Source organism: Amphiura filiformis, chromosome 11 (assembly GCF_039555335.1).
Source record: "Amphiura filiformis chromosome 11, Afil_fr2py, whole genome shotgun sequence".
NCBI classification, from domain to species: domain Eukaryota; kingdom Metazoa; phylum Echinodermata; class Ophiuroidea; order Amphilepidida; family Amphiuridae; genus Amphiura; species Amphiura filiformis.
The window spans coordinates 45851427-45878176 of NC_092638.1; the positions used below are offsets into that span (position 1 = coordinate 45851427).

Here is a 26750-nt window from a genome sequence, read left to right on the forward strand (position 1 = left end):
TTGTTTTATTCAAATGCTTATAATTCACTGCACTTTGACAGATTAATGCCATAGAAGGCTATTTCATGACCACGTGGTTTCAGTACTGCATGGAAACAGCGCCACAGATGTTCATGTAGACGATATAAGGCAACCACCGCACTTCGTTCGTTTATACGGCATACCTTCATACATAATGCACTCAGCAGCATCTTCAATGTGATTTCTGTCATTTTTGAGAGCACTATGAATAAATAAGATAATGCATTCCTCCAAATACTCCATTAGTATTTTATTGTGGGTTGTTTTAATCATCGACAAATGCATGTTAGTCGCTGGAGGAAGCACAAATTGTTCACTGCAATACACTATACCCGGAGACTACATACTCGGTGGTATATTCTCATTATTTACCAACTCAAAATCACCATGCGAGGAAATTGGCGGGAAATTAGACGCGAAAGGTGTATTTCAAGCAGAAGCTATGCGCTACGCTATAGAACAAATCAACAACAACAGTGAACTGCTACCTTACGTTACTTTAGGGGCCAGCTTTGTAGATGATGGTTGGGCCGAAAGCGTTGCCCTGCGACACACCCTCAATTTTGTACAAGAAGAATTGGATTGTTATGAAGATGTTGATAAAAATATAACATCATCATCGCCACCGTTGATTGGAATTGTTGGTACATCCAGGAGTGCTACAACTATACCATCAACCCGCCTAGCTGAGCTCTATGATATCTCTCTCGTGTCATACTACGCTAGCAGTGAAGAACTTGCGGACAAGACTCAGTTTCCGTATTTCTTAAGAACAATTCCACCTGATGGCTTACAAACGGGCGCAATTGTTGATTTATTAAGCCATTATGAATGGAATTATATTGGGTTAATTCATTCTGTAGACAGCTATGGTATTCACGGTGCTAGACAATTGCAACTAAAGCTTGAAGCAAGAGGTATCTGCGTGGCTTTTGTGGCTTCAGTGTCTGATAGTGCCACAGAGAAAGAACTAATCGAGGTTACCAATCGGATAGAAGAATTTAACATGGCCCGTACCATTGTTATGTTTTCATCTGGAAAGACAGCCAACAAAGTTCTTGAACAGGTTAAACAAGCAAATTTGACACGTGAGATAAGCTGGATTGGTGGAGATGACTGGGGGTTTGACTTACTTAACCAGGGTTACGCAGAGATTACTGAAGGGGCTATGTTCACAAGATTTTTCAGTATAAACATACCTCCTTTTGAAAAGTACGTGAGAGGTTTGAAGTTTGAAGAGCCTTCACTGAGTCCATGGATGCGCGCTTATTGGGAAGCCAACATGGTGAATTCTGATTGCGACGATTCAAAATCTTGTGAATTGGCGCTCATTGATGATTTTAGTGGTAATTATATAACTTTGCCAGTTATTGACGCTGTCTATGTTTACGCCTATGGTCTTCACTCACTCCTCATCGAAAGATGTGGCTATAATGATACAAATTGTCACAAATCGTACTCCAAGCAAATTACTGGACCAGAACTGTACCAACATTTACGAAAAGTCGAGTTTGACAGTTTTGGCGGGAGTTTTTACTTTGACGCGATTGCTAACCCTCCCGGAAAGTACATTTTACGGAATTGGCAGCAATCTGAGACGAACTACCAATTTGTAGAAATTGGAAAGTGGGAATCTTTGCAAAATGGTAGCACACGCTTGACAATAAACAAAGAGAAAGTAAAGTTTTTCAATGGGGTAGCAATTCCGTCTTCAATATGTATGACAGACTGCCAACCGGGTGAGATTATCGTCCCATTAGAGCAGAAGTGTTGTTGGGGATGCCAGCGTTGTCAAGATGAAAATTACATTGTTGTCAAAGGAACAACTTGCGAGATATGTCCTATAGCCACCTGGCCAGATTTGGACTTTACCGATTGTATTCCAATAAAACCTACCAGCATTAATTGGGATAATGCTATTGCTTTAGCAATAATGATAGCATCAGTTGTTGGTTTAACTTTATCTGGGGCTACTCTTATAGCCATGTGGCAATATCGTGAAAGACGAATTATCAAGGCTGCAGGTAGGAATAAACATTGACCATTTCGGTAAATCTAGAAAGCCTTTGGCGAACTGCGCAGTTACGATGCGCGCAGATGTGTCACGTAAGTTGGGTTAAATCGCAAAGGCTTTCGGGATATTCCGAAATAGTCTAATATTACGAGTATATTACAACTCCCAATGCCATATTTCGATGCGTTCATTGGGAAATTAATCATAAATTAGGATCCATATCCAATTTGTTAAATTAAAGGCCAAGAATATCCTTACATTATTGTTTCCATTCATTCCATTCAAGGTCACGACAATGTAAATTGCATATTACCTAAGACAAAAATACCTAAACGTCTCAGATATTACAACCCAACAGGGAGTCTTTCATTATTGTTTTGTCTCAATATTTTAATAATTTCTGAAATTTGGATAATTGATCTTTCAATAATATAATTACTCATTAATTGCATAAGCTATGGTTTTTCAATTTTCAATTGGTAGTAAAGTATGGCACCAAAAACTTACCAGATCTCCATCTGCTGCAATATTTAAGATATTTACCTAAGTCCTAACATTAATCTTAATCAAAAGTAGTGAATTCAAAATTGACAAATGTTAATAATGTGTTAAATTATCTTTTGTTGATTTTTTGAACGCGGAAAGCAATCTAAAACACACAATCCATCATTTTCTCTAGCATTGTGTAACATTCCCAGTAAGGATATGGATTTCACAATTGAAGAGCTTTGTTGCAAAATCCTTTACATCCACTTGAGCAATTTTGAGGAAAAAAAATCATCAAAAAAAGTACTGATATATGGGCGTTTGCAACAAAGGCTGTTTTTGGTGATATGCTTTTGGAAACCTGCTTTTGTTGAAAAAGCCCTTATATCCGTGATTTTTTGATGATTTTTTGATGTGTTCTCAAAGGAGTGGATGTAAGGGGTTTTGCAACAAAACTTTTCAATTAACCAATTCGTTCAGGTCATTAACCTCATTTTCCTATGTAAGAAAGTCATACCAGGGCTGTGACACTCGTATTCAATCCCTGTATAAAAATTGAAGTCACTTCACGGCAGTTTGATTGACATATTGGCAGTTTGAGTGACGGTTACTAGGGAGTTTGGTACCATTACTAGGGAGTTTGGTACCATCGGTATGTTGATTGACAGTTTTGGGTAGTTTGGTACCCTAAATTATGTTGATTGACAGTTTTTGGGTAGTTTGGTACCCTAAATTTTTCCAAGATGGCGCCCATCGACTGCCAATTATTCGGACCCTTTCCAGCAAAAATACAGCTTATTTTGCAAGTCTCGTCATGGGGTCATCGGTTATAATATTTTCCTAGCATATTGAGCTAACTCCTCAGCTATTTGGTTTTTCACGATATGATAGTAATGGAAAGATTCGACCAAATGTTCGCCGTTTTTCGCAATTTAATTTTTTTTTTAAACGATGACGTAAACAATGCATCATCTCTTCCACAGGTTATACACTCCTACACGTACAGGGGTACAGCTCTATGCCATCACATGCATGATCGTGCATTGGCTGTGACTGACTTCATTTGCGCAAACGAGTGGCTTATCCTATAGTATATTAGTACTCGAGAATCCTTGGTCATACATTGCGCTTTACATAGAGTCGCTAACCAAGACACACCTTATGGACCAATTTACATCATTCAGGATCGCAGCTCTAGAAAGACGCAGAACCCTAATCAGCCTAGATAGAAAATAACAATCGTAACCAGGTCCCCAAGTTTCGTACGGTACACAGGACAATTAGCAGTCATTTTCTTGTCCAGGAGAATTACAAGCTAGCTCAATTTTATCACCAGTGCGAAAACAGAAATATGACGCTGCGGGGGCTTGAACTCACTAATGTAGCCATATTTTGAAATAAGCCCTATCGCAGTGCAATTTGCACCCCAAAATTCGCCTTTTGTAATACAACTTTCAAACTGTGGGACAAAAACGATACCACATTTCATTCACTTTATATGTTCAAACTGCCCAGACTTAAATACAATTAATTTGTCATTAGTTTCAGTTATTTTTAATTTCATGTGCACACAATCCAGTATTATAATGGTGTCTAGCGGTGTTGCCTTCTTTATTTAACAAGTTATGATGAACGAGACTTTGACATGGCCAGCTGTCGCTTCTATATCATTTGTATTTAATGTTTTGTGTGCAGTAACACGTTATTTGTGTACATCATAGCAAATAGAGAGTAAAGAGGTTGTTCAAAAAGAAACAATACACTGAAATTCATTATCTGGCCTACTGTGTGTGGGGTGTATGTGTGTGTGTTAAATTCCATAGGCTATATAATTAAGCCTATGTTTAACATATTTAGTGTCCTACCAAATTATTTTTTATTGTTCTAAGATTGCGCTTCAAAATGCTCTGAATCAAATGGAATTGCACCGCAACTTTCAAAGTGGGATGCAAAAATGGGTTTATCCTTAGTGTAAGATAGCAAGGGTTAGGGTTAGTGTTAGGGTTAGGATTTAGGGTTAGGGTAAGGGTTAAGGTTACTTAGGGTTAGGATTTAGGGTTAGGGTTATGGTTATGGTAGGATTAGGGTTAGGGTTAGGATTAGGATTGGAGTTGGGATTTGTTTATTATTCTCTTAAACAAAGGATACACCCAAAAATGAATTCGAACACTGATTGTTGTGCCTTACCGATTGAGCTAACAGGACTGCTACGAAGATAAATTGGATTAATTCCTTCTCATGTATATACTATAGCTCACCATTTTCCCTAACTTCCTTTAACGTTTTCAGGTCGCGAGCTAAGCGCTATCAATTTTGCTGGAATCATCATGTCCTTCATTTCACCATTTGTCCTCCTTCTACCACCAACCACGTCAGTGTGTATCTCTATGGACGCTTTGATATCCATGTCATTTACGCTGACCTACGCATCCACCTTGTTAAAAGTCAACCGAATCTTCAGGATCTTCAACGCGTCAAAGAAGAGCGTCAAAAGACCCGGAATGCTTGGACCGAAGGATCAAATTGTAATGGCTTGCGGCTTTATTTTTGTACAGGTAAGCACATGGGGGTCACTTGTATACGGGTAATCACGCTGTCGGGCATGCTGTTCAAACAAATAAAAAAGCCGCGGTCCAGCTGCTGTCATTCAAAATGGGTAGCCTATATCAAAATCACAAAAGCCTCCTGAGGTATTTAGTCTTTTTTTTTTTTTTTTTTTAAATAATGTTGGCTAAACATTTTTAGAAAATATGTTTGTACAAATAATGAAAGATTTTTCAGATTTTGTTGAAATTTTAGCTTTCAGGAATGAAACAAACAAAGAAAAAAAAAACACCCGACCGGATCGCTACTTGAAATGTCCGTCCGCCCGTAGAACAGGGTTTTTCGTCGTCTTATGTTTGTTTCTCAAAAGTGAAACGGATATGACTCCAATCCAGTCGTAACTCTTCCATAGGATTGTTATGTTAGACAGCTACCTCCGACTATATTTATAAATACGTATTTATAATTACGCACGTGACCAATGGGCACGACATACCAAGACCAGCAACCGTGACCAAATCCTCATGCCATTGAAAAGGTTATGAACTCTTCAGATAAATATCGTCAAATTTAAGTATTGAATAGCAAAATTATTACACATGGGAGGATTCCCAAGTTGTAATATGTTATCAAAATCAATATTTTGAAAGTATTTCCCGACGGAAAAAAATATTCATTGACGGAAATGTTTACAATATAATCACAAAGTTGAACAAAATAGACGTCTTATTACAAGTACAAAAGTTCATTCATAGATCAAATAACTCGTAGGATGATGATAAATGTCAGCTCTTATAGTTAAAGACAGAGATAAAAAGAATTTATCGCGTCTGACGTCATCTGTCAATCAAACTCGAGTAGGGCTTGTTTAAAAGTGTCGTAATGATGACTTGCTGAACGCGGCGGTATAACCGGGCGCATTGTTAATTTTGCACCTTCAAACATACAAACCATCTCAAAAGTTAGATCTTTATAGTAGGAAACTTCCTTTGCGAAGGCACCATGTCAGCAATGCCTAAAAAAGCTGCTTTGTACCTTGTAAAAGTTCGTAATATTTCGCCATTTGCTGATATTCCTTTTCTCCGATCAGCACCAGATAGATCGGTCTTCCTTTTACGCGCTATTAACCTGTGTGTAAACATAGATTTTTAAAATCTGTGGTGTAAACCAATCAAGGATCGTAATTGACAGTGACATCAGACGCGATAAATTAATTTATCTCTGTCTTTAATTATAACGCTAGACGAAATTTTGGATGAGAAAACGGACATTTTGGTGAGAAACGGCCAAAATGGAAAGAATTTAAATTTTCTCATTATTTTTGATGAGAAAATAATAATGTTTGTTTTGAGCTCAGCTGGGTTTACAAATTCTCGCCAGTTTTAATAAGACAATAATGATTGACACACACACCACAAAGTTTATCATCCAAAAGAATGAGAAAATGTTTTCCATTTTGGCCGTTTCGCACCAAAATGTCCGTTTTCTCATTCATAACTTCCTCTTGTCTCTCACACTGAATCACCAAAATCTATCACGCTAAGGTAATGAGATTTGTTTTCAATATATTAATAATGTATTAATACTGTCTTTTTTAACCAAACCTATATTAGTCAACTCTGTAAAGTAGAAAATTTTAATTTCTGTGAATAAATATCCTAATTTTGAATTGGATGGATCCCCTGACGTGAATAGTCACGTAAATTTCTTTTATGATATGGATACATTGCATTCGTAACACGTGTGAGAATAATACAATTATCATTTATGGTATACAAAGAGGGAGAGAGAGAGCGCGTGTTTCTGTAAAACAATAGCATTGTGAATAATACATACAGTTTAGAGAGTCATCAAATTTGGATATCTAAATGTTCGTAATCCATGTATGCAAAGCTCCATAGCCATGATAGCATACCAAACAATTTACGAGAATTAGTATTATCTACCACAAAAAGTTTCAAAACGTAAAAAGAGGCCAAAGTTTAAAAAATCTTTCCTGTGTGGCTTTTCACCCTTTTTAAAACTTGGTCCCATTTAGTAACGTCATAAGAACGTGTTATTTTTACATGTAACAATTTAAACAAGTTATAGTTTGAAGACTGTTCGAAAGCGGTGCAATATGCAGTAGGCTGTGTATTATCAAAAGCATTTTTAAGGTTTGTGGTTTATTTTATACTGCGTGTTCATAAAGAGTAGTAGAATATTATATGCAAATTTACCATATGTTAACATGCCATGCTTACTGCACAATGGCCCTACATCTGTACACTAAGGCGCAGACTCCCACATGACGATGAGGATTTTAACAAAGCGAGTCTTTTCTATTTTTTCTTAAATCAAAATACATTATTATAACGTCTATACGGAAAACTTAAAACACGCACGAACGTTAATTCATTCACTTTACGAAATAAACACTGCCAACTAATAAAACAAATATAGGTGACTCTTAAAAGAAAATTTTACAAATGGCACCAAGTTTAAAAATGGGTAAAAAGCCACACAGAAAAGATTTTTTAAACTTTGGCCACTTTTTACGTTTTGAAACGTTTTATGGTAGATAATGATGTTTTTTTTTTTTTCAAAATAAGGTTACTCTTTCTTTCTTGCCATGGGGCCCTTCTATTGGGGTCCCACTTGCAGTGTTTAGTCGTCGTATGGGAGTCGCCTGCAGACCCTGCGGCCTTGATTTTTTCGTTGATACTGACCCCAATTAAGGGTGACAGTATTTCGTTGTCGACAGCCCTTCATACCTGTCGACAGCCCGTCATTTCATACTTTTCCCCCCCCCCCCCAATAATTTCCCTCATTCTTCTGCCCCTAACCTCTATCGGATGCTAATTTATAGTTTAAGCTTGCTGGATATCCATATTTCGCGGTTAGTAATTCGTTGTAGCCCTGCGGGGCAAACTAGTTGGATTTCCATATTGGCACGGTTAGTGGTTCTTTGTAACCCTGCGGGGCAAAGTAGTTGGATATCCATATTGCGAGGTTAGTGGGGTTTTTTTGTACCATTTATGAATATAATACAATAGCGGATTTCAATAGACCCGTCAATAGATATGAATGGGAACTCTATTTCGGGCAAATAAACCCCGGTCGAGTTGTTAAAATTTCACTTAATCTTTTTCATTTACTAGCCGTTATTTTTTTACCTTTGGGTAAACTCGACCAAGTTTTTTAATACGCTACAAGCTGCTAAATATCAGAACATTGACTTCCTCTTCTGAAGAAGTCAAGGCTCTTATACGAATGCAAAGTTGACGCAAACCATGTCTATGGATTGTTAATAGTCATTATTCACGCACTTAATTAATTGTAGATTAGAATTACACGACGTAGTCGCCAATAGTCGTAGCGATAGTCACGACTTTCGACTATGATAGTCGACTATTGACATCCCACATAATTGACTATTGAAGCTCTGATTAAATTGACAAAGAAGACGGTTAGGGTTCAGACGTTAAAACGTTAGCGTACTTGGTGGTATGTCATAATAAGGTGGGCATGCAAAAGGGTTGGCGGTGGAACATTTGTGATGCGATCAAGCAAAATCAGTGGGAACTATTGATTTTGAGATATAACCAAACAAAGGAAATATATGCTTTTGTTTCCTGTTGTTTTGGAAACTCTTTAATTGCTCATATCGTTGGAACTGGTTGTTCAATTACAATGGGGGTTTCTGCAAAAATCCTTTGTAAATGCTTTTTACTATCATATAAAAAACACATTTTTCCGAGCGCTGCCAGGGATAAATTGTGATGCGATCAAGCAAAATTCAGTCGGAACTCGGAAATATTAAATTTTCAGTTTCTTATAGAATAGTAAAAAGAATCTACAAATCTGGATTTTGCAGAAAACACCATTGAAATTGAACAACCGTTTCCAAAGATATGAGTAATTAAAGAGTTTCCAAAACATCAGGAAACAAAAGGAAATATTTCCTATGTATGGCTGTATCTCAAAACCAATATTTCCATGTTCCGGCTGATTTTGCTTGATCGCATCACAACCCCTATTGTGTAAGGTCTCATTTTAAAGCTTAAGGTTAGCGACTATTTTAATTTGTTGCAATTTGGTAGTTCACAGCATCTTGCGAGTGGTAGTGAGCTTTGGCAAAAATTGCATTGAACATTTCGTAACGAGTGTGTAGAAGAATTCAGATATCACAGATATACTTTTGTGGTTCTTGAGTTATGTTGTAAAGAGGGCTGAAACAACAACACCTTTGTAAACCGTACATAACTCATTAACAACAATAAATCAAAGTATATGATTTGTAGAATGACCTTTCGCAAAACACCAAAGTGTTATTTTACAATATATATTGATTTAAAAAATGAAAATCGATTTTCTTTTGGCTGCATCGACCAACAATACGTCATGTATGGGCTATATTAATTGTTTTCAAAGTAAACCAATATAATATCCGTAACAAAAGTTACAGCACAGTTACAGGTTTGAAGAGCCATGGGTGGCGGAGCAGGTGGATGCGCAGCAGGTGGATGCGGCGGTGGAGAAGATGTTCAATATATGATGCTTAACCCACGATGTTTGTCTGTTAAAAGCATAAAAACTCACTAATTAAACCACCTACAGTTCAGTTGTCAATTATATATTGTCAATAAAACAGAAATATGGATTATTTTACATGTCCTATAGTGACCTTACACCTCATATGTGACTGGACGCGGCGAATCAGCCGTAAAGTCGGCCCCGGTCAATTTTGTTTTATTTCGTGTTTAGAAAATATATACCATAAGCTTTAAAATGGTATATCATTTGACTTCAAACGATATCCAAAAGCGGGGTTATGATTTGTTGAAATCTGTTCCTTCGACAAAATTGTATTTTTTATCGGTTATACATGTGTCTCTTTTTCTACATTTCTGGTAATAAATATCCAACAGTCATAATTGGCGGTCATTTCAAATCATCCCCAAGTCAACGAGGTTCAGAAATATCCTCTCATTGTTCATTGTGATTATACATACCTAGACAAAATACAATGCTTTGTTATCTACCACTTGAACAGGATTTAGCCAAAGCAAACAAAGACAAGAACTATTCTATAGAAATAGGTAGAACCTTATTATCCTCTTCAGCAGTAGTATTATTGATTGATTTAAACAGCGTTTGGTAAGATACTTGTCGCAACGAATTGATACACCTATGAATACGACCTTCACATACATTTTACACTTTTACTCAGAATACAATTTGCCGAGTTTACGGCTGATTCGCCGCGTCCACTCACATATATTTGTAAGTTTTCAGTCATTCCATACACCGTAAGAGGTAGATGGAGTTGCAACCATGTAAATAGTAGATCGACTGGGCGGCGCACATCGTCCGCGCCAGGTAAAGAAGTTTTTGTATAGCCATCAAAACAATTGTCTTTATCACTGACCTCTATACATGAATAGCGGGCTCGCACGTAATAGGATAGTCACCGATTGAAACAACTATGGCTTTTTGCCCTCACCAATATACGCTGGCGAAGTTACGTAATAATCGGATTAACTACCATAGCAATAGGTACAAACAATTTTTGATTATATCGCGCTGCACTACTACGTTCATGAGGTACCTCTGCATTGAACCATAGATGTCAAAGAAATGCTAATCACTTGCACCTGTAACATTAGTCTCTTTGAAAAGAGCGGTTTTGTATTCAATCTATTATATGATTGAAGACAGGTGGTGAGTGCAACCTGCTTGTAGTGCAGCGCGGTATATTCAAAATTGTTTGTACCTATTGCTATGGTACTTAATCCGATTAATTACGTAACTTCGCCAGCGTATAGTAGAAGGTCAGTGAGTACAATACCAATCACCTGTTCCGTGGTATTGATTATTTTGTACTCCATGCATTTTGCATGTCTTCTGGAGGACGATTTGAACTAATATTTTTACGCCGCCTTCGGAAGCGATTTTTTTATCAATTTCAATTTTAGTGTATACCTTTATACAGAGTTGGGTGGGGGATTTTGGTACCCATCATTAGTTCATTAATCAATTTGAGAATTAAGCACATTTAATTAATTAATTAATTAATTAAGCTGAAAAGCCCATCCATGCACAAAGTGACCGTCACCTGAATTCAAGGTCTTTTAGTGTATGTATAGTATAAATGGTAAAGCACTTCTTGCACTCTTCACAGTGCAGAAAACAACTTGAGCAATTTGTTGGTCTTAACTTATATCTTTTTCGATATTTAGCTTTCAACATCATAAATGCATTTCTCGATGTCATTGCATGATTGATGTTTTAATTTTATGTCTATACCACTTATGAAGGAATGTTACCCTTAATTGAGTGAAAAATTATCTACGCATTAGTTAAGAAACAAAAAAACAAAGGAATGTCACATAACCTTGCAACCTATATTCTATCATTCTGTTCCCTGTTTGGCGGTTCGTGCCCTAATGGATTACTATAAAAAGATCAAAAGAATTAGTGCGCCATATCTTTATTATTCACCATTAATGCAGATTGTCGTTGAACAATGCTTAGTAATTGATGACATGATTATACATATGTTGCATTAAAGGTTACAGTATACAACTCGTTTTTGTTAATTTGACTGTTATCATGAAAACGGAATACAACGCGTGGGTCGCAAATTTGGCATAAAATAAATTAATAATAAGATGTTCCAGAACACATTGATGTAATTTTGTGCATTTGAAACATGTAATCAAATACGTAAAACTTTCTTGGACTGGGCTCTCAACCTAAATTTCGGAGGCTTCTACTGTTGCCACTATAAGTATGCTAAGACGGGCCTCATCCGTTATACTCGCTTTCAAGATTTTAGTGAAATTATGTTGATCTTTTCAGAGATTTTATCTTTTTAAGTATAATATTACGGTGTATTTATAATTTGGCCCATTTAACATGTTAAAAAAGAAAAAATGCACAAAGGCTTGATTATAATGTTATTCAGATTTCCTTTTACAAATTATGCGTACTGCTAGCCGTCCAGCGCGTATTATTTTGCATAAGGTCCAATGCACACGCTTGACGTCGCGCACGTATACGCGATGGTTAACACTTTCAAAAGAACCTGGGAGAATAGTATAGCTCTTACATAAGCTGCAATGACATTCAATAAAGAAAAATAAATAAAACAAAACAAAAACTAAAATCAAACATACCAACTGGCAAACCCTTCGTAGCCTGCTGCATATGGAAAGATTTGTACATGTATACCAAAACTACTCTCTTATAACATGTATAAAGCTTCAGTTTCCACCTCGATACACCTGAGCACACATCCAAGAACTTCCAAGCAAGTAGTAAATTGTCTCTACACAGTCTCTGATTACACTACACTGTTGAGTGCATAGCATCGTAAGAGCTCTGTGAGTTTCTAGCTGGAAAATCGACCTATGTGATTGGTTTTTGTTAAAATCTCGAGTATTCCCTTCATCCAATCAGTATTCTTTTATATTGAAGCAAATTACAAAATGATGATATGAACACAAGGAATTAATTCCTACTTCGGAATTTTCAGATGATACTCCATCTTTCATTAGCGAGTGAGTGACTGTATCAGGACGTAATCTTTTTGACCTTTTGACCTGATAACAGACTCGTAGACTCCTGAGAGTTTGAACCAACCCCGTCTTTGTTGAGAGATGGTTGGTTGGCTTTGATGTAAACTACTTCCTTGACTCTACGTTGGAAGCACCTGATGTCCCTGTCGAGTATGAATGAAATGTCCAGGAGACTCGATGTGGATGTGGTTTGACACCTCTGATGCTGTACTACTGGTTCTCCTATGTTCCTGAAACCTTGTTTTCAAGGAGCGTTCAGTTTCACCAATATAAGCTTCTTTGTACCACAGTGCCGATACTGTAGTCACCAATCACCAGGATCGCGAGGACGAGAAATCTCATGTGAACAATGATTTAGCGAAATGTGGATATCCCAAATGGACACTGGATAAAGCTAATCAACCAAATACTCACAAACGAGCGACGTGGGCGATAAACGCCCAAATAAAGGCCATGTAGTACTACACTACATCAAAGATACCTCTGAAACCATTAGAAGGGTACAGTGTTAGTGTGTTCTTTAATTAAACCAACCCGCACACTAAGACAAATCCTCGTGTCACCCTAGGACAAGACAGAAAAGAAGGCCATTACAGGTCCGGTATATTACATCCCTTGCCAGGGCAAAACTGTAACCGGACAGTGCAAAGAAGCTTATATTGGTGAAACTGAACGCTCCTTGAAAACAAGGTTTCAGGAACATAGGAGACGCAGTAGTACAGCATCAGAGGTGTCAAACCACATCCACATCAAGTCTCCTGGACATTTTATTCATACTCGAGAGGGACAGCAGGTGGTTCCAACGTGGGCTCAAGGAAGTAGTTTACATCAAAGCCAACCAACCATCTCTCAACAAAGACGGGTCGGTTCAAACTCTCAGGAGTCTACGAGTCTGTTATCAGGTCAAAGGTCAAAGATCACGACCTGATACAGTCACTCAATCGCTGATGAAAGATGGAGTACCATCTGAAAATTCCGAAGTAGGAATTAATTCCTTGTGTTTGGATCAAAAGTTTAAATCAAAATCATGATTTATACCAACACAGATGAACTTTCATGAACAAAATGATATGGTTAGTGTTTCAATATTATTATTCGTTGAAGAAAAAATATTTGGATTGTTTTTGGTCTTCAATCGTTTTTGGCCAGATATTAGATATTTTATTAAAATTTAATTTGCCTTCAAATCTTTAAAAATTAGTTCTCTAATTCGCTACAAAATCACTGTCACGTCGTTTTTGGACACGACTTCACTCCGGCCTCTTTCCGCAGTAGTGACCAACTATCGACAGGGCAGTTCAAACAATATTTGAAATTGCCATTAAAATTATTATCTTTACGCTTGATTTGAAAAAAATATTGTAGCAATGTTTGATAATTTCCTTGACCTTCTTCAAAATATATCAAATTTTAACCTGAAGATCGTGTTGGATCAATACCAATATTTTGAAATTTGTGAATAGCTGCTTCATATACAAATGTATTCTGATGCCGCACAACCAGCGAATCTTGTATGATAATAAATGTCACTGTTAAAGCTTCTAAGTGCCACTGTATAAACCCTATCTCCACGCTGGTGACGACAAGTTTCAAATATTTTTTAAACATTTAAATTTTTTAGAATTATACCTTTTAATGACCTATTAGGGCATTAGCATGAAAAATGCATTACAATGAGTACAAACAAACAAGTATTGTTTCAGTGGTTCTTGGGAAATATCTTGATATTTTGAGAAAATATCTCAAAACTTCGTCTTTTTATGTTGAAGCCTATGGCCAGCCCGCTGTTAACAAAAATACATTGATATCCAATCTGCTGGAACAATTCAAATTTAAACCCAGTATTAGTTTGGGTGATAGATTTGTGTAAGGTCTAAAAAAATGAGAACCTATCTTTATTTGTTTGTTTGTTTGTTTGTTTAAACGGTCGGTCCGGGCGGACAAACACGTGGGACCTGATGTAAGATAAATAATGCTAATGCTGTCAGCTATTAGTGCCTAACATAAATTATTGCAATCAAATGACTATTTCTTTTGAGAGGTTTCTACGAGCCAACCAGAGTGATCACTTCGAATCGTAGCAGAGGATGATTTAAGGAAGCCCCATCATGCACTGCAAACGTGTTATCACTAGAGTTTCAACTGCCACTTTACTTTTCAAATCCCATTGAATTCTGTGCAAAAGATGTTGTTTAAGAATTGTGCGTGTGTCATTATTACTTGGTCGATTTCAGAACAAAAGTGATGTATGCATAAAGGATAATTCACACCTTCTGTAGGTAACATAAAATGTGAAATCGACTAGCATTTTGAATAATTTGATAAATCTAATTTGATAAATATAATTTATAAATGAGCTTTCTTCTGATGCCAAAATCTCCATTTTGATAGGAAGAGTGGGAGATGAGGCTGTCGATCAGGTCACCCATCTTTTAAGTCAGGACAGTAAATTAAAAATTTACACTATTGATTTTTTAACAGATTTCCGATATCCCGAGGACTACCAAAGAAGGTCTTCTGTGGCTTTAGCAAACGGAAATTGCTTTTTTCCATCCATGCTACATATTGATTGGAAAAAGCAAAAATTAAAGTAAAAAGTAAAAAGGCCACGGTGCACGGCGTCATCATCCCTATATCTTCGTGTCAAAAATTGCCGTGATAGTACGGCGAATCCTCTCGTTTTTCAAAAGCTACGCATGGCGATTTTGTTCGAGATAGGCCGAGCGACTCAAGCTAAGCATACCATATGCACACGATATGAGATACCACATAGCCTGCAACAGAGTTTCTATTCTATGTTTTTACGATTTGCGCATGATCAAGTACCCCATATGATATTGCCATTACAAGAACATTCGATTTTTGTCAGGTAAACCACAGGTTTTGTTTCCAATATACTAACTGGAAATGCAATACACTAATTAGCGGGAATTGCTGTTTGCTGTGGATATATTTTACTGCATTTTATCCGTAACGATTTTGAAATCGTTCGTCAAAATTGTGATATATTAAACTGTTTGAGAATTACAATTATCATGATTATATAAAGGAACACGTGTACATAATACTAAAGCACAAGTCTATACAATGTACTGTATCAAAACACTATATCACTTTCTTTATCTGCGTCAATAATAGAATATTGATTTCAATCGAATTGAATACATCTCTCCATTTTGAGTTTGTACTCCACCACTGAGCGATTTCTAACCAATCAGATGGGACTCTTTTTCTTGCGTTCGGTGAAATACCAATCGCCCGTCGCTCACCAACGGAGTATTAAGTTTATATTTATAATATAGGGTGTCGACACTGTGCGGTGTAAAGACACTCCCAAAGCCACTGATCTATATCCACACCCACCCACCTACGTATACTCCCACACCCAACCTCCCCCCCACACACACCCCGACATTAAAATGTCAAATCTATTTGTATATCGAATTTAAAAATAATACAAATAAATAATTTACTTTTAAGTGCACTTAGCCTTGGTGAAATTGATCATTTTATTTATTCATGAATTCAATACGATGATTTCAATAATTTAATACGAAAATGTTTCTCTATGCCTACTTTTTGCCTATTTTGCAACCCATCAGTATAATATCTTTACAAAAACTACCCAGAAAGCATCCTTTTAAGGGCAAATTTGCCCAAATGCGCCCTATTGGGCGCATTGGTATCCTCTGAAAACCCACCAATCAATATACCATAATCGATAAAAAGGTACCCCAAAACGCACATACCTTCAACCAGGTTTGTAACCAGGATTTATTTGGGGGTGATTTTAGAAAATGTGGACCTTATTTGGACCATTTCCCAAATTTTGGGTATTTTTTGACCAAGAAAGCATAAAGAACCTAATTTTTTGGCTAGCTACGTTCGCAAAAGAAGTGGGCAATATTGAAGCTTTTTTGTCCGACAAAGCATAAAAATCTGTTGTTGGTTTTTTTGCTCGCTACCCAGCAAACACAAAATGTTTTTAAATCTTCCCACACTGGGAGTGTAAATTTCAAATGGGGTTGCCTGAATAGGTGAATCCATTTGAAATCAACACCCCGTGTGTGTGCGACTAAGGTCATGTCTTTCACAACGGGTGAAAGGATTGGATCTGTAATAGCCCATGTCTCCAACTGCCGGGCTTTGTCTCTTGAAATGACCAAGATGTACATTACACTAAAAGCACTTCGAATACAATATTAAACATGCTAAAACGTCCTTGACGCTTCATGGCTTTATCTTTTCATTTTCTTTTTATGCGTAATGTATTTTCCATTTCTTTGTTGGATGTGTAATAATAATATATTCATTTAACAAAGAGATAACAAAAAACATTATATTCATTTAAACACGCGATTTATTCTTTTGTTCTTTCTTTTCAACATTTTATTCAATTGTTTCAATTCAGATAGCGTTATGTATACAATTTACTTGCATTAGAGCCTTCACAGGTTTATCTGGCTTTAAAGCTCTCTTAATTTCTTTTGGATTGTGTGGCCATGGTCAATGTCGAATCCTAACTATTCTTTTATTAATGATACATAATTATTGGCGCGACGTTAGTACTATTTTATTTTCTTCTTATTTTTAGTGTAATGCACTTCACTGCATACTACATAAATATCTTGACAACATTATTCTTCAAACATTAAAAATCAATAGACATTTTAAAACACATTTTCTGTTCTTCGCGCACATTATTAATGAATTCAAATCAATTTCAGCATCCGTGATTATGAATTAATGAAAATAACAATATGACCCACGTGCCAGGCCATTATGTTTCTTTGCATAGTCGTTGCTCACATTATATTATATTCACTCACAATATCATAATAGTGAACAGTATGTACTTGAACGTGATTTTCTCAATAATGAGAATCATTAATTTCTCAATACTTAGAATTGAGATTACTTTTATGTTAAATAGAAAATATCCTCCCTTTTGTGTATGGGTTCGTGTGTGTGAATTTGTGACCGTCCATGTCGAAACGCTCGTAAAGTCGGCCACTGGTTAATTTTGTTTTCTTCCGTGTTTAGAAAATATATATCATAAGCTTTACAATGACTAGTGCACCTGCAGCTGTGAGAGTCCTGATGCTGTGAGAGCACTGGCATGATAGCGATACTGTTTGACCCCAGATGACCTTTGACCTCGGATGACCTCGGTGTAATTTTTTTCATGCTCCCCTCATACGAAGGATTCCACCTATCAAGTTTAAGCTCAATAGGGCAAAGTTTAAATTTAGCCCCTACATGACCTTTGACCTCGGTTGTCCTCAATTTTGTTTTGCGCATATATTCCCATCGTATCAAGGATTGCACCCACCAAGTTTGAGCCCGATAGGACAAAGTTTGAAATCCATGACCTTTGACCTTTGACCTCGGATGACCTCCATATAATGATTTTCATGCTCCCCTCATACGAAGGTTTCGACCCACCAAGTTTGAGCCCGATCGGACAAAGTTTGTAATTTGACCCTCCGTAATGACCTTTGACCTCGGTTGACCTCGATTTTATTTCGCGCATTATATTCCCCTCCTGTCAAGGATTCCACCCACCAAGTTTGGGCCCGATTGGACAAAGTTTGAAATTTTGACCTTTGACCTTGACCTCCGATGACCTTTAAAACTACCCGGTAAACAGCGCACGCCCGGTACCCATCTATGTCTGAAATATCGGAACGATGCGTCCAAGCGCGGCGAAACGCATAGCCGGACAGACACACACGGACAGACAGAGCTTATGATTATTATAGTATAGACTAGTGCACCTGCAGCTGTGAGAGCCCTGATGCTGTGAGAGTACTGGCGCTATCAAGTTTAAGCCCAATAGGGCATAGTGCACCTGCAGCTGTGAGAGCCCTGATGCTGTGAGAGCACTGGCTGACCTCAATTTTGTTTGCGCATATATATTCCCCTCGTATCGAGGATGCCACCCACCAAGTTTGAGCCCGATAGGACAAAGTTTGAAATCCATGACCTTTGACCTTTGACCTCGGATGACCTCCATATAATGTTTTTCATGCTCCCCTCATACAAAGGATTCCACCTACCAAGTTTGAGCCCGATCGGACAAAGATTGAGATTTGACCCCTCCGTAATGACCTTTGACCTCGGTTGACCTCGATTTTATTTCGCCCCTATATTCCCTCGTATGGAGGGTCCCACCCACCAAATTTGGGCCCGATCGGACAAAGTTTGAAAATTTGACCTTTGACCTTGACCTCCGATGACCTTCAAAACCACACGGTCAACATGCTTTTCCCGGCACCTACCCATGTCCCAAATATCGGATCGATGCGTCGCAGCACGGCGGAACGCATAGCCGGACAGACAGAGACCGCTTATTATTTTAGTATAGTAGATATATCATATGACTTCAAACGACATCCAGAGGTTATGGCTTGTTAAACTTTGCTCCTTCAGTAAAAGGGTACATTATTTTGGTGCTACATTATTTTAGTGCTACATTATTTCTCTTTTTCCACATCGCTGGTATTACATATCAAATGGTCATACTTGGCGGTCACTTCAAATCATCCCCAAGTCAACGAGGTTCGGGAATGTCCTCTCATTGTTGATTGTTGGTTATCCCACCATTTGAACAGGATTTAACCAAAGCAAACAATGACTAGAGCTATTTACTAACTCTATACATAAGTATAAGCTTATTCTCCTCTTCAACAATAGGATTAAAGATTGGGGTTTGACTGACACTAACATTAGGTATACTTAGTATATGAATACAACCTTTATGCACATTTTGCACTGTAACTCGAAATACAATTTGTGATGGACGGTCACATTTTATATGTCTTATATGTGTTTATCTTTGTCGTTTGCCCATTTGCAATCGTGATAATTGTTGGGATTTGATATAATTTTTTGCTAATAATCTCTGTGCGAAGTTTCCCTTGAGCCTTGCATAGAAGACCAATGTGTACAATATTTTAAATACCATTTTTAAATACCATTCTCGGTGGCCATTTTGAAAATCTAAAATCTAGTTCCAGTTCCTCGAAGGGGTGCGCGCGAAGCACACACGGCCACGAAACGGCCAATAATGTTAGCTTGTTAGAAGTATGTTAGGACGGGTAGATTTTGTCATGGTCCCCTACGTACTGATTTCAAGTGTTAGACTAATGGGCGGGCTAATCCAGTTAAAATCCACACACATGCACCAGAATATATATATATACTTTGAAATATGTTGTGTACATGTACACCGTGGTTAGTTTTCAAAACCTAACTACATTCCAATTTGTATTATGCGTTTGTTTTCTGCTCTACACACATACGAGCGTAATTTGATCGATTTTTATTTTCAATTTTCTAACATTCATACAGTTTACATGATACGCTGTCAATACATACATGTTATGCAAATGTTTCCATAATTATGTGTGTGGCGGGTTTTTTAAAGATTCGTTGCAAAATAGTGTCAGGAAAGTGTTTGGACTAAATCTGCAGCCATGATAGAAGACAAATTGTTTTCAAGATAACCCAATATCGTGAATATAATAAACATCAACCATTGAGAAACAATTTTACTGTGTGAGCTGTTGGGTAAAGTGCCATTTTTCCCAACCCCCGGGTACCATATTGTGAACAACCCGCAGGGCTGGGGAAGGTTTTTTGCCCAAAACTGGGTAAAGTACTAAAAAAAATAACCCAATGTTGGGTAAATTCCAGGGATAAAATGTACTACTTAATATTGGGTAAAATGTTTAACCCAATCGGTTTTTACCCAGTTTTGTAACAGTGTATGTTATACGAGTACTCGTAGCCGGTACGGTAAAATGTTTGTATTTTGATGGCTAAGAATATAACAAATATCAAGCAAATTATAATGTTTATTTTAAATCAACTAATGGGCAAAACAACGTTAAAATGTTAGCGCAATGTTAGAAACTAATTAATCATGATTTTTTTTTTTTGCTCTCTATACTTGCACTTTCTAATGGTGAGGCTCTTTTCATTAAGATTATTTACAAATTATTATTTGTCCAACCTTCAGAAAATTTTAAGTAAAAACCTCTTTGTATCCTTAGGCAATATTTAAGATAAATAGCAACCATAGTACGTTACCCTTTGTTTTTAACTTATATGGCATTTTCAGTTAAGTTAAGGGGGTAATGTTAGACTCTCTGGCATTGGCGTAGATCCCGGGGTGGTTGATAAATCCCCCTCAAATATTTTGATAGGGGGATGTTCCATACAATCATTAAACCCAATGTTGACGCCTGTATGTGGGTTTCTGACCAACTTAACCTCATTTTAGTCTAAAAAGTGGCAATTTGTGCGCGCTTCACGCGAATCATATTGCACTTTTGCACAATATTTCACCACTTTAGCTTCAATATGGCAAATTGTGTGCATTTGTACCATAAACTGATTCTGTCGCAAAAAGGAGCTGGATTTATTATTGAGTATCATTCCAAGAATTTTCAGTCCCACCCCCTCCCCTAATTGTCAAAAAGAAATCTATGCCCCTGCTAGCCGGTAGTTTCAACCCGTACACGCTCACACACAAGACTCAAATCAAATCGCCAAATGGGAACACCATGGGGGACCTGGGTGGGTCGCCTAGTCCTAAGGTGAGCTATAGTCCAAAAAATATCAAGGGATCGCTAGTCCAGCAGGTTTGCTAACACTTTAACTCTAAACCTAACCCTGACACCAACCACGATTCTCACCATAACCATGACCCTAAATCTAACTCTTACCCAAATTTTGGACTTTCGAACCTTAGAACTGTAGCGTGCAGTCTCGGTGGGGATGAACCGCTCGGTGGTTTTGAGAAGGTAGTTTTCTGAATCTGAGATGACTTGCTGACAAAAGTGCTTTAAACTTCCTTCACTATGCACCTATTGCCAATTACCCATAATGCATCTTGATTATAACTTCTGAATACGACACGCATATTGTATGAAATGTCATTAATCTGTACCTGGGGCAGGGCAGGAAAAAAAGAGCTATTTACCCGCTATCAACATGGGGTCATCAACATGATCAACAGAATATGTTCCTAACAAATCAAACTTATTGAACTAACATTTAGGTATTTGATACTTCACAATGACAGTTATGGAAAGGAAAGTGCAAATATTCGTCATTTTTGGCTCACATGACAAATTGACAAAGTAAAAACTAACCTCTTACATAAGACGAACCACGCTTTAGGCCAAAAAAAGGTTTGTTTCCTGTAGTGCAGGCATTTCGTTTTTGACAGTTTTTTTGCGCATTTAGATTTTTTTTTTCACTATTGGAAAAAAAAAATACTACTGGAGAAAACATCACACATTTTTTTAATCCTTTTTTAATCTGCAGGTTGAAAGGCGATCATAAATATTCTTGAATATGAAGAAATATGATTTTTTTGTGTGTCAGAGAGACCCACTGTAAATTTCCATTCCAATTTGCAGCAAAAAAGTTTGTTTTTTTCATTTGAAGACATGGATTATAAAAAAAAAAATAAAAAAAAACATTTCGCATTTGACTTTTTTGACCTGCTACAGGAAACAAACATGTTTTTTTTTGGCCTTATTGCGAGGTTATATAGTTGACAGTGGAATATTGGACACGATACATTATTAGCAAATGGTAATTAAATGCTCAAAAGTTCCCAAACCTCCCAATCCACCTCTTTTCGAATTATTTCATAAATTCTTAAATTGAATTAATTGAGTTCTTTAAAGCATATCGTATTTCTCAATATGTGGCTTTAATTTTTGGTCTTGATGCGTACTTTGTTTTGACAGCTATAAGCCTTCTGATATCAAATAATTTTGATTTTTTGAAATTCACAATGTAATACACATTTGATGGCAAATGATTAAAAATTGATATTTTTGATATTTAACAGTACTCGAAGTAAACTTTATAAATCTGATGATTTATACTTAAAGTGTATGTAGGTGGGATAAAAAGCCGATGATCAATTGAAAATTTTGACCTTTCGTATTGAAGATATGGATTTTTTTCCCAAAACACCAAAAATATTAGGTCTTTTGGGGAAAAATCCATATCTTCAATATGAAAGGTCAAAATTTTCAATTGATCGTCGGCTTTTCCTCCTAGCTACGTACACTTTAAGAATATATCATTAGATTTATAAAGTTTACTTCGAGGACTGTTATATATCAAAAATGTGAAAAATATCAAATTTTAATAAATTGTCATAAAATTTTTATTATATCGTGAATTTCATAATATGAAAATTATTTGATATCAGAAAGATATTCTTCGTATTCAGAAAGCAATTCGATATGTCTGTTGTGCTCTCATGTCCCACAAAAAATACTGTCGAAAATCTCAAAACGCTCATTCCAGATCCCTTAAAGCCTTTCACGTTATTTAATAATTATCTCTCAAAATATCTGAAACCTGCATATAATAATATGTCGAAGAATAATTATAATTACGGTATTCAAATGCTTTTGAAGATTAAGTTCTTTCATGATCAATTATTTCAACTGAATGGGCTTATTACAAAGACACGCTATCATTTAATATCTACTCGCGACAAGCCCTTATAATATAAATTAATTTTTGTGTCCAATATTCCATTTGCTCAATACATCATCTCATCTGACATTCCATGCACAATAAACGCCTAACAGTTATATGTCATCGATAAAAGCAAAGAATACTTGGATAGATGCATAATGGACTACAAATGGGTTTCTTTTGTCATTCATTATTTGCAGGGTGAGATTTTTAATCATAAAATGCCCCTTTAAACGCTTGGTTATATTCGGGTAGAAATTATTTCTCCGTGGGCAGAATTATGTCTAAATAATTTCACCTAATACTTTTCCTGTTATTTTTTACAGATTGTGATCGTGGTTATTGGTTCCATAGTTGTCCCAACTGAGCGAGTTATTCTCGTCCCAAACAGATCAGAAAAGTACGCCGAATATTTCTGCCTATTTGACTACGGTTTCCTGGCAGCCTGTGTCTACAACGCCCTCTTAGTATTTTTTATGCTGTTACTACGCGTTCCGTACGAGGCAAGTACCAGATAACTACAACGAATCCAAGTTCATCGGAATAAGCGTATATTCAAACGTAGTTGTGTGTTTGTCTGTTATTCCTGTCTACAGTGTTGCTAACTCAGCATTGCATAAAGTAGCAATTGTATGCTTAGCTCTGCTTGTAAATTCGTACCTACACGTTCTGTGCGTTTACGCGCCGAAGATTTATGCCGTTAGGTTCGTTCCCGATGATCCGACGGTTCGAACCCTTACCTCTTCTCGGAAACCCAATAAAGATATGGATACTTCGGTGAGAGACAGTGACACAAAATTGAGTAGCATAGAAACGGCAAGTACGAAACCTTTGAACTCTGAACCTGGTGTGGCTATCACTAACGGGTCGCAATTGTAAATTGCCCATTGCCTATATAATGCATTTTGATTTTAACTTCTAAATACGTACACATATAAAATGGCGGACAAGAAATGTCATTAATTCATTAATTATTCCCTTAAGGGCGTACTACACCCATATATTGGTTTGATTGGTCTAAAAAAATATTTTATCATTTCAAGCAAGGCGATATATGCACTGATCATGTGAAATAAAAAAAATATGAAAAACATCGTGAAAGTGTCCCTTTTCACCTATTTGTCTTAAAGTTGACTGGTTGTTAAGGACGCTACCACGTAGTCTCCGTCACAACCGGTTTCTGCCGTTTCTAACATTCATCGATATTCACGTAGACAGTATTAGACTTGCTACCAGTCCAAAATACGACCTGCCTATGTATGTTTAGGGCTGACACGTCAATTTGTATTACCAATAGGAAATACACAGGTCAGACATTTGAGAATAATAATTCTTTAAGATTTGAGAAAAAAATTGTAGCCGCCTCATTAGTATGCTACCTAATCAAAAATTTTGTTGAAATAAAATTAAGGATCGAATGCGTTTTAGTGTCAAAAAAGGCAAAATTACCGTCAAACTTCCGCCGAATTCTGCACCCTTGCGAAGCCCTCCGGCGGTTGCACAGTTAAATCGGGAATAAAAATATCCGACCTTTGCGATCAAAAACAACAAATTACAACATTGGACCATGTTTGGACATACTATAGGCAAAAAAAAAACTATTGCCAAATAATATAGAATAGAACATTTGACATCAACTTGACAAACTAATGAAGAAAATGTGGTCCATAAACATTAGGTAAGTGCGCAAAACAATTCCTATTCAAATGCGTGTATAAAACTGAACAGGGCCGGACGGCTACAAGACTACCGTTGTCGTGTTGCCAGATTCAAACATGAGCATGTATGCCTAGCACCTTCTCTTGGTAAAATCCCTGATAAAATCAAGATTGTGACCGTCGTGTTATTAAAATTGAATTTTAAGCGTTGGAACTTAACACAAAAGACCATACGGGTATGCTCTCCCGGAATGACCCCCCCCTCCATTTTTTGGATTCCGCAGCTCCAAAAGACCCGTGACCAAAATAGAGCTATAGGCGCAGGCGCAGGCATACGTAAACACGGAAACTTGACAATTTCAGCTCTAAGACCTACATCGCTCGATCATTCTTCACATGTCTGGTTTTTTTCAGGCGTTATTCACCCAGAAAGCCAAGAAAGACCCAATTTTGACTATTCGCAGCTCCAAAAGACCACCTTTTATATTTATTGGCACCTCCAAAAATGATCCCTTTCCGGCATGTAGGCCTCCCCCGGTACGCCGTCAGCCTCAGCTCAGTCCCGGACCCTACTAAATTCTGGGGAAGCATACCCCAGGAGCATACCCACCAGAAATGTATGTTGTGCCCCCCCCCCCGTGAAGTGGCGTCATGGGGGTCATGGGCGTAGCTAGGACTTTTTAAGGGGGGGGGCAAAGGAGTGAAAGGGAAAACCCACATTCAAGGGGGAAATCTTTAACGAAACAAAATAGGCTCAAAAGTACAAAAAGACCCTAGTAAAATTCTTCAGGGCGACCGCATCCAAAGGGGGGGCGGACTTTCCACAGGGGGTTGGGGTAGCTTCCCCCATTGCCCCCCCTTATGTACGGCACTGAACGTATGAGAAATTTGCTCATTTCCGCAAATTAAGACATTTTAACAATTCCGCAATTTTAGACATTTTAAATGGTAGGCCCTAATAAAGTGAGTAGAAAAAGTGAATAATAAATAATAGTAGACCTATTACACCCCATAGATATTGGCCAATGTCAATGCACATGTGCACGTGGCATCACTCTGCTACCGGTATTTCTTTTGTGCCAGAAGAGGCATTTTAAAGGAGTATATTAATACTTGGCTTTTGCAATAATATAGGCCTACGTGCCAAAACTTGCTTGCCCCTTCTCGGCCTGCCTAAAAGTATACTGGTTGCCATGTAGGCCTAGGGGGACAATGTTTTGGTAGGCCTATGTCGATAGAGGGGGGGTTGGCATGTCAAAGATTTGTTGGCATGGGGAAAGAAATTCACCACCCCAGATGGCGAGTTGCGATAATATAAACTTAATCAGCGGTGAAAAGCACGAGTATAGGCCTACAATTCCGCAAAATAATAGGCGTAGGCCTACATTTTAAAGGTAACACGGAAAAATGAAAGTTAAAGGTTATACTTATAGCCCGGGGCAGTCATATAATTAAAATATTAGATGATGAAATAAGCATGATAAGGGGCTCACTGGGGGATTTCCAAATGGTGTAGGCCTACCAACTGAATTTCTTATAATCTTACCCCTTCCCCGGCCTTCATAATCGCCTTTGTTGTCCCTGTTTGTTGTTAGGGGGCTGGCATTTTCTTCGGGAGGGGGGGGTCCCAAAAATACTGGGGGGTCATAGAATTTTCAGACCAAAAATAGGGGGTTATAATTTTTTAACACCCAAAATAGGGGGTTATAGAATTATTAAGGGCTGGTGACTCAAAATTTTCGCGCGCGCACGCATTCTTTATCTTTGCAATCGAAATGTGCATACAATCTATGCAAAATTTTTACACGCTCCGCGCGCCTTCTTTACACTTACAATAAAAGTTTTAACGCGCTCCACACACTTTTTTCACTTTTAAGTTTTGACGCGCTCCGCGCCTTAGTTCCGGCAATGAATAATTTTTCTTGAGTCTGTGTAGTTGGAAGGGGGGGG

General features: G+C 37.4%; 1 protein-coding gene across 1 annotated transcript; it reads left to right on the forward strand.

Moving 5' to 3' along the window:
* The first annotated feature begins 239 nt into the window (after positions 1 to 239).
* Positions 240 to 24125, forward strand: LOC140164897 (metabotropic glutamate receptor-like). The gene is made up of 3 exons (XM_072188278.1): positions 240 to 2045; positions 4811 to 5076; positions 23469 to 24125. Exons 1-3 carry the CDS (start codon positions 242 to 244, stop codon positions 23658 to 23660), a joined length of 2262 nt encoding a protein of 753 aa, XP_072044379.1. The 5' UTR covers positions 240 to 241; the 3' UTR covers positions 23661 to 24125.
* Positions 24126 to 26750: the final 2625 nt, after the last annotated feature.